The sequence below is a fragment of the Carlito syrichta genome, unplaced genomic scaffold (assembly GCF_000164805.1).
Source record: "Carlito syrichta isolate Samal-C Ts95f unplaced genomic scaffold, Tarsius_syrichta-2.0.1 Scaffold308163, whole genome shotgun sequence".
NCBI lineage: Eukaryota > Metazoa > Chordata > Mammalia > Primates > Tarsiidae > Carlito > Carlito syrichta.
The window spans coordinates 9185-18823 of record NW_007252259.1 but is presented as its reverse complement, the minus strand read 5'-3'; the positions used below and the strand labels follow the sequence as shown (position 1 = coordinate 18823).

General features: G+C 36.1%; 1 pseudogene and 1 gene segment (V, D, J or C); one reads left to right on the top strand and one right to left on the bottom strand.

Annotated features, from left to right (window-relative positions):
- The first annotated feature begins 7573 nt into the window (after nt 1-7573).
- Nucleotides 7574-8267, top strand: LOC103267559 (annotated as a pseudogene).
- Nucleotides 8268-8860: 593 nt separating this feature from the next.
- Nucleotides 8861-9431, bottom strand: LOC103267558. The segment is given in 2 exon segments: nt 8861-9216; nt 9383-9431. Coding segments are annotated over 2 exon segments (405 nt in total).
- Nucleotides 9432-9639: the final 208 nt, after the last annotated feature.

The window sequence follows — 9639 nt, the reverse complement described above, 5'->3', positions numbered from 1 at the left end:
TGTGTGTGTGTGTGTGTGTGTGTGTGTGTGTGTATGTGTGTGTGTGTCTATTGTGAATGGAATTGTGCTTTTAATTTGAGTCTCTGCCTGCTTGTTGTTGGTGTATAGGAATGCAACTGCCTTTTGCACATGTATTTTGTACCCTCAGACTTTGCCAAAGTACTTTATCAGTGCAAGCAGGTTTTTGACAGATTCTCCTGGATTTTCAAGGTATAGGATCATATCATCAGCAAAGAGGGATAACTTGACTTACTCTTTTCCTATTTGAATACCCCTGATTTCCTTCTCTTGTCTAATTGCCCGAGCTAGGACTTACAACACAATGTTGAACAAGAGGGGTGAGAGTGAGCAGCCTTGTCTTGTTTCAGTTTTCAGGGGAAATGTTTTCAGTTTCTATCCATTTATCAATATGTTAGTTGTGGGCCTGTCATAAATGGCACTTACTATTTTGAGGTATGTTCCTTCTATACCTAGGTGGTTGAGGGTTTTTGTCAAGAAGTGATGCTGGATTTTATCAAAAGCGACAAAGCAACTTCTTAACAACAATATGACATAAACAAACCCTCACATACAAATATCCCACTTAATTGTTAATGGCCCAAATGATCCAGTTTACAGGGACAGGATGGCAAGATGGATTTTTTTTTTTAATTCATCATTCTGCCTCCTTTAGGAAGCCCATCTGACTTCTAATGATACCTATAGACTCAAGGTAAAGGGATGGAGAAGATGCTCCATGCAACTAGAAAACAAAAAAGGAGCAGGGCTAGCTATTTTCATATAAGGTAAAAAAGATTTTAAACCAATAAAATTTTTTTTAAAAAAGGACAATGAAAGGAGCTACCTAATGATAAGGGGCTCAATTCAACAAGAAATATCTATCTTAATATATATTCACTCGACATAAGAGCACTCACATTTATAAAACAAATGCTACTTAACCTAGGAGAGGACATAAGCAGCCACACAATAATAGTAGGGGACTTTAGCACCCTGCTAACAGCTTTAAACAGATCATTGAGGTGGAAAACTTACCCAAAAAATTCTGAACTTAAATTCAACACTTGACCAGTTAGATCTAACACATCTACAGAACACTCCATCTAACAACAACAGAATATGCTTCCTTCTCATTCACACACACACACAGAATATACCCTGAGATTAACTACATAGTCATAAATCAATCTTGAATAAATTCTTAAAAACTGAATTCATATCAAGTATACTCTCAGACCACAGTAGAACAAAAATAGAAATCAACACCAAGAAGAATTCTCAAAAACAAATACATGGAAATTAAACAACTTTTTCCTAAATGATCTTTGGGTAAAAAATGAAATCAAGACAGGAATAAGATATTCTTACAAACAAATGGAGATTAAGATGTAACATACCAAAATCTCTGGGATGCCACAAAAGCATGTAATCTGTGATTACATCAACAGATGCAGAAAAAGCATTTGTTAAAATCCAGCATCTCTTCATAATAAAAACCCTCAGCCATCTAGGTATCAAAGGAGCATTCCTCAAAATAATAAGCCATTACTGACAAACCCATAGCCAACATCATATTCAATGAGCAGAAGTTGGAAGCACTCCTCAGAAGACCTGGAACAAGACAAGGAATTCCACTCTCACCAATTCTATTTAAAATACTACTGGAAGTCCTAACCTGATCAATCAGGCAAGAGAAAGAAATAAAAGGTATCTAAATAGGAGAATAAGTTAAATTATCTGTTTTCACAGGTTATTTAATTCTCTATCTAGAAAACCCTAAGAATCTCCTCCAAAAATTTTTTTAAAACATCCTTGCACTGATAAATGACTTCAGTAAAGTCTTGAGATACAAAATCAACACTCAACAACCAGTGGCATTTCTATAAAACAAGAAGAAACAGGCCAGGAACTAAATAAAAACACAACCTCATTTACAGTAGCCACTAAAAGAATTCTAAGAATACATCTAATTAAAGAGGTAGAAAAAAAAATCTCACAATGAAGACTACAAAAAACTGCTGTATGCAATAAAAAAGGACACACACAAATCTAAAAACACTATGCTCATGGATTGGAAGGATCAATACCATTAAAATGTCCATACTGCCTAAAGCCATCTACAGATTCAATGCAATACCTAGCAAACTACTAGCATCATTTTTCACAGAATTAGAAGAAAATCCTAAAATTCATATGAAAGTTTCAAAAGAGCCAAAGTAGCCAAAGCAATTCTAAGAAAAAAGAACGAAACTGGAAGCATGATGTTACCCAACTTCAAATTAAACTACTAAGCTATAGTAACCAAAACAGGATGGCAGTGGTACAAGAGCAGACACATGGACCATTGGAAAAGAATAGAGAATTCAGAAATAAACTCAAATACCTACCACCAGTTTATCTTCAACAAAGCAGACAAAAACATACATTGGGAAAAGGACACCCTATTCAACAAATGGTGAATAGCAACATGCAGAAGAATGAATCTGGATCCCTATCTCTTACCAACCAAAAAAAATTAGCTCAAGAAGAATTAGAGACTTAAATGTAAGACCTGAAACCATAAAAAAATTATGAAAGAAAACCTAGGAAAATCTCTTCTGGATATTGGTCTAGGAAAATAACTTTGCATCAACTAAAAGCAATGCAACAAAAACAAAAATTAAAAAGACTTTGTATAGCAAAGGAAATAATTAACTGAATAAATAGGCATCCTACAGAATGAGAAAATATTCCCAAAGTATACATCTGACAAAGGACTAATGTCCAGAATCTACAAGGAACTCAAACAAATTAACAAATCAAGAAGAAAAAACCAAATAACCCCATTAAAAAGAGGGCAAGTGCCATGAACAGACATCTCTCAAAAGAAGATATACAAATGACCAATAAGCATATGAAAAATGCTGCTGGTATATACCCGAAACATTACTACTGGTATATGCCTGAAGGAGCATAAATTATTCTGCCAAAAAGACACTTGCCCCTGTAAGTTTATCGCAGCACTATTCACAATAACAAAAACATGGAACTGATCCAGATGCACATCAACAGTAGACTGGATAAGGAAAATGTAGTACATAGACTCGGATATTACACAATCATTTTTTAAAAAATGAAATTGTGTGCTTTGCAGCAACATTGATGCAGCCTGAGGCCATTATTCTAAGTGAATTATCAAAGAAACAGAAAACTGAAGGTTCTCACTTGTAAGTGGGAGCTAAACAGTGGGCACACACAGACATAAGGATGGGAACAACAGACACAGGGACTACTTAAGGAAGGAAAAAGGGAATGGAGTTAGGACAGAAAAACCACCCATCAGGTACCATGCTCACCACCAGAGAGGTAGGTTAAATAGAAGTTCAAATCTCACCATCACATAATATATATATCTATGTAACAGACCTACACATACATATACCCTTTGAATCTAAAATTTAAGAACAGAGTTGAAGCATGGACATTCCTTTCAGATCTGATTAGGCATCTGATTTAAGCAGTGCATGATAGCAAGGCTGACAAGGCTTCTAGCCTTCTGTGAACTGCCAGAGCACTAGAACTTTATGTGTGCCCAGTGATTGCATGGTGTGTGTGTGTGTGTGTGTGTGTGTGTTCCCTGAAATTTACTTGTGATAAAGGAGTCCAAAGCATAGTTGTTCAAAGTAACTAGTGTCAAAGTTGCTCATATGCAAGATTATAGTTTGATCCTTCCTATATGGCTAACATTACTTATGCCTTGGTTTAGTCTACAAGTAGTCAGTCATAGTTTCAAAGTTTTATTTTACAAGATTATGAAAGGTTTAAGGACAGAATTGGGAATAATTTTCAAGAGGATTTTGGAAATTAGAAACTTGTATAGCCCATATATTAGAACCATTTCCAACACTTTTTCTAGAATAAAATTTGAAGAAACTCACAGTAAAAGAAATATACAAACAGTAATATGACAGACAAGGTGTCAGTGTAAATATGGTTGAGTGAATTCATCATTTTCCCTTATCCACACAGAAATAATCTAAATCCAACAGGGGATTAAAGAACTAGAACATACATGCTACATATAATTTGAGTCAAATTAAGAGAAAGAATCCAAATATCTGTAAAACCAACAAAAAAAACTCTGCCAAAATATGGTTGAGTGAATTCATCATTTTCCCTTATCCACACAGAAATAATCTAAATCCAACAGGGGATTAAAGAACTAGAACATACATGCTACATATAATTTGAGTCAAATTAAGAGAAAGAATCCAAATATCTATAAAACCAACAAAAAAAACTCTGCCAAAATTGAGATGAGCACATGTAATATATAGGTACAGTAAACCATCCTAGATCCAAAGAATGCAATTCATCAAAGCAGGCTAAAGAACACTTTTGAGTCTTTTAAAATTTGTTAATGTCTACCTGCATAATGAATATTTGTATACCTAACCCTAAATTGTATCCTACATCTTTAAAATAAAAAAATAAAAATAAATGTGTTAATCAAGAATTGTATTAATAGATTTTTAAGTATTAAATAATTCCTCTATTCTTGAAAAAAGTTCAACTTAATTATGTCATATTTCATTTCTTGTGCGTGTATTTGTCCCTCCTCAACATTTTCCTGAATTGTGTTAGTATTCTAGTTGTCAAAATATCAGATTGTGGTTTTAGCATTCATTTATTATTTTCTGTTGACCCATCAATTTCTGCTTTTATCTCTACTTCCTTCAATGTACTCTTATTTATTTTTATTTTACTGTTTATTTTATAATTTCTGCAACTGTATGCTCAATTGACTTATTTTTTTGTTGGTGACAATTTATCAACTAGAATCAAATGAAATGAGTTTAAGTGTTGGATCTTTCATTTGCTAGATTCAACTAAGGTAAAAATGCTTCTATATCTCTATAGTATGGAAACTAGAGCAGACCTTATTTTATCCTGGTTTAGTATTTCCAATTACTAGGTAAACATTCCTTTAAAAATTAGTATCCTGCAAATCCTACAAATCTACAAATCCTACAAATTTATTCTTCCTGTTTAGCACATAATTAAGTGTTAGAATATTTATTATAGAAGAGCATTGTCCTTAACTTCAAACTTTAACCTAAACTAGGATAATAATTAGAAAAATTCTTTTTAAATATAAATGATTCAGTTGTGGATTTCATATTTTATGTATGTCTGATATTTCTGTCCTACATAATCTGACTTGGGGTGCGTGGGACAAATATCCTGTTCCCCACTCAACCGCCGTGGCAACAAAAATTCCACCATTAAAGATGTTTTTCCTTAGAACTAATAAACAAATCCAAAGGACTTGCAAGACACTAAAACAGTACACAAAAATCAATTTCATTTCTATACACTAAAAAGAGACAATCTGAAAAAGAAATTTTAAAAATTTTGTTTATATTAGCATCAAAAAATATTTAGGTATAAACTTAAATAAGAATGTTAAAGACATACACTGAAAACTATAAAATATTGCTGAAAATAAATTAAAGAAGACATAAATAAAGACATCTGTGTCCATGTATTGGAGCAGTTAATATTATTAAAATGTCAATCCTAAACAAAGTAATCTACAGATTCAGTGGTATTCAATGCAATCTCAATGGTGTTTTTGCAGTAATACAAAAATTCATTCAAAAATTCTTATGACATCTTAGGTACCCAGAATAGCCAAAATAATTTTGAAAAAGAAGAACAAAGTTGGAATGTCTCACACTTTCTAATTTTAAAACCGATTACAACACTACAGTAATGTAGCAAAACAAAGTGGTACTAGCATAAAACAACGTGGTACTAGTAGTACTAGCAATGTGGTACTAGACACACTTACCAATGAAATATAATAGAAAACTCAAAACTGAACTCTCCCATATATGGACAATAATTTTGGACAAGGATCCCAAGACCATTCAATGGTGAAAAAAAAATCTTTTCAGCAAATGGTGCTGAGAAAACTGGAGAACCAGGTGCAAAAGAGTGAAACTGGGCCCTTATCTTACATCATATACAAAAATACCAAAAGATCATAAACCTAAATGTAAAAGTCAAAACTATAAACTCTTAGAATAAAACATACAGGAAAAGCTCATGACATTGAATTTGACAATAATTTATTGGATATGACACCATGCAAAGGAAGCAAAAGAAAAATTAAAAAAAATTTAACCACATCCCAATTTAAAATTTCTGTGCATCAAAAAAGTGCATTCAACAAGGTGAAAAGACAACCCATGGAATGGGGGGAAATATTTGCTAATTATATATCTGATAAGGGAATAATATCTAGAATATATAAAGTCTTAAATTTTACAAAAAAAAAAAAACCCCAGTTTAAAAATGGGCAAAGAACTTGAATAGGCATTTCTCCAAAGAAGATATACAAATGACCAGTAAACACATGAACAGATGTTCAATCTCACTAATTAATAGAAAAATGTCAATCCAAACCACAAGAAATCACACCCATTAGGATGGGTGAATACTTTTTTTTAAAAGAAAACAGCTGAGGTGAGTGGATTGCCTGAGCCCGCGAGGTTCGAGACCCGCCTGGGCAGGCAAGACCTCGTCTCTACAATAAATCAAAAAATTAGCCGGGCATGGTAGCGTGTGCCTGTAGTTCCAGCTACTTGGAAGGCTGAGGCGGAAGGATTGCCGGAGTCCAGCAAGTCGAGGCTGCGGTGGCTGGGAGTGGCCACTGCACTCCAGTCTGGGCGACAGAGTGAGACTCCAACTCAAAAAAAATAAAGAAAGAAAGAAAATAAAAATAAAGAAAAAGAAAACAAAAAGTTGGTAGTGCTAATAAGAATGTGGAGAAACCGAAAATCTTGGGCACTAATTGTAAGAATGCAAAATGGTGTAGCAGCCACTGTGGAAAACAGCTTGGTAGTTCCTTTAAAATGTAAAAATAAAATTACCATATGATCCAGACAGTTCATTCTGGCCTTACACCACTCTGAATTGAAAAATAATTGAGCATATACTCAAAATATTGAAAAATAAATGTTTAAGAATTACTTTAAAATTATTGAAAAAAAGAGCACTCATAAAGTGTGGTTTACTCTAACAAGTAAGAAAATTTACTTAAGACTACCTTCTGAGTTTGGCATACAATAAAACGAATAGATTGGTGGAACTCAGCAAAGCATTAGGAACATGTTATTGGAAAGGGAGCATTTAATATATTAAGAAGATGATGATGCGTTTTGGGAAATGATGTCTTCTTTACACACACATGAAGAGATTTGTGGATCTGTGAATAGATTCCCCACACTTTCATCTAAAAGCCAGTAGTTACTGAACATATTATGAATAAGTCTGGTGATGGGGCTATAAGGTACACTTACAGTATGAAATTGAGCTATTTTGGCAGTGCCTTCGGAGGTTCCGCAGATCAGCTCTTGCTTCAACAGTGTCTGGATGAAACAGAACCGGGGGCTCCATTTCTTCCGGCCTCCCACTGCCCTCCCATCTCCTCTGCACTTGCAACCTCCAAGACCACCTTCTCAGCCACCTCCTGTTTCTGGGATAGCAACCACCGTTTCTGCAGTTAGCTCCTTCTTGCCAACCAACCATGAGCTCCCAGGTTCGCCAGAATTATTGCACCAAGGTGGAGGCAACCGTCAATCGCATGGTCAATTTGCATCTGCGGGCTTTCTACACCTACCTCTCTCTGGGCTACTATTTCGAACATGACCGCGACAATGTGACTCTGGAAGACGTGGGCCACTTCTTCCGCGAATTGGTGGAAGAAAAGCTGAGGACACCCAGCGTCTCTTGAAGATGCAAAACCAGTGTGGCAGTGGCGTCCTCTTCCAGTATATCCAGAAGCCCTTTCAAGATGAGTGGGGTAAAACCCTGGATGCCATGGAAGCTGCCATGACCTTGGAGAAGAGCCTGAACCAAGCCCTTTTGAACCTTCATGCCCTGGGATCCACAGTTCCCCATCTCTATGACTTCCTGAAGAACCACTTCCTAGATGAGGAAGTGAAACTCATCAAGAAGATGGGCGACCACCTGACCAAACTTCACAGGGTAGCCAGGCCCGAGCCTGGTCTGGGCGAGTATCTCTTCCAAAGACACCCTCAAGCTCTACTAGAAGCCCAGCGGCCTCTGAGAGACCCCTCTCAAAGTATCAGGGCTTCTTCTGCCTGAGCCGCCCCCTCCCACCACTATGCAGCTTTTTAACCACCCTGGAGCCCTCTCCCAAGCCTGGATCAAATGAAAATAAAGCTTTTTGCAGCAAAAAAAGAAAGAAAAGAAATTGAACTGCTTCGTGCTAGGAGTGTTACTAAGATGAAATAAGCTCAGCACAGATTTTTGTCACACACTAGGCTCCTTTAGAAATAAAATGTGAGTACCATTAACTCATCACAAAAAAAAAAATCATACTACTTCATTAGACATTTTTTTAAAAAATAAAGTATGCAGAGAGTTGTCAAGGCCTTCCTTATTTAAGAAAATGCCTGTCACATAATATGTACTCAATAAATATTTATTGGTTAAATTAATCTGAAAATCTAACAATTCACACAGATTTTTACTAATATTTCAGTCAGACACTTCTGAACTTCCTTAGCTAATTCTTCTAACTCAATATAATGACTAAGAGGCAACTTGTTCATTGTGACTCTTCTTTCTCTTTAATCCCAAGCCAAAAATTCTATATGTCTAACCTCACACCAAACATCCAGGGATAAGAATGTTTTACAGAAATGACAACTCTGGTCATGGTCTATGAATTTAGAGAGGTATTTTATTTGAGTGTTTTCCCACCAACAATATATTTGTGCTACCACAGGTCTAGCCACTTCCTATCTGTGATAGATACCTACACTGGTATCTACATCAGGTGAATGTGTCAAGCAGATCCCTGGGATTTTTGTACATCTCCCTCCAGCAAATCTCTCACTGTGGCCTCTCTCAGTGCACAGAAATACATTGCTGTGTCCCGCAATTGTGAAGCTGAGATGACAAGGCTGATGGATTTGCTTGCCCTCTGGAAATTCAATGAATAGCGACTTTCTGTTGCATTTTGTTGGTTATAAGAATCCTGATGAATAAGCAAAATTATCTCCCCACTGCTAGGCTGCTTGTACCAGAATAGACCATAATCTCCAGCACGGGTGTCATATGTACAGTCCAGAGTCAAAGTCTCCTTCTCCTGCACCAACATTGCTGGCTGAGCTTGAGTTACCTTCTGACCTATGCCAGATCCTGAAGGAAAAAAAAGATAGAAAGCTTGGGGATCAGTAATGTGGAACAAAGAAAATGAATTTTTATACCCTGCTGCTCCTCCTTCCCAATGTCTCCAGAAGACACTTTTCTGCATCCCCAGCCCACAGGTCATAGAGGAAGACCATTCCCACTGGGTTAACTCTACCGAGCCACAGTGAAACTGTAACCATCTTCAGTAAACCGTAGAGCAACATGTTTGAGAGCTACCTCTTGATGGAAAATATCTTATTCTTTTTCAGTTTCAAGGGTCTTCTCTGTGAGGTGAGTCTTACAGGGTGAGAGAAGAATTACTGGGTTATGTGCTGCTGCTACTGCCCTAGAACAGGAAATAGAGGCTTCCTGGTGAAGTCAGTTGGTGCATCTCATGTCAGACTTCTCCTCGTATTGGCTATGAATCTCACC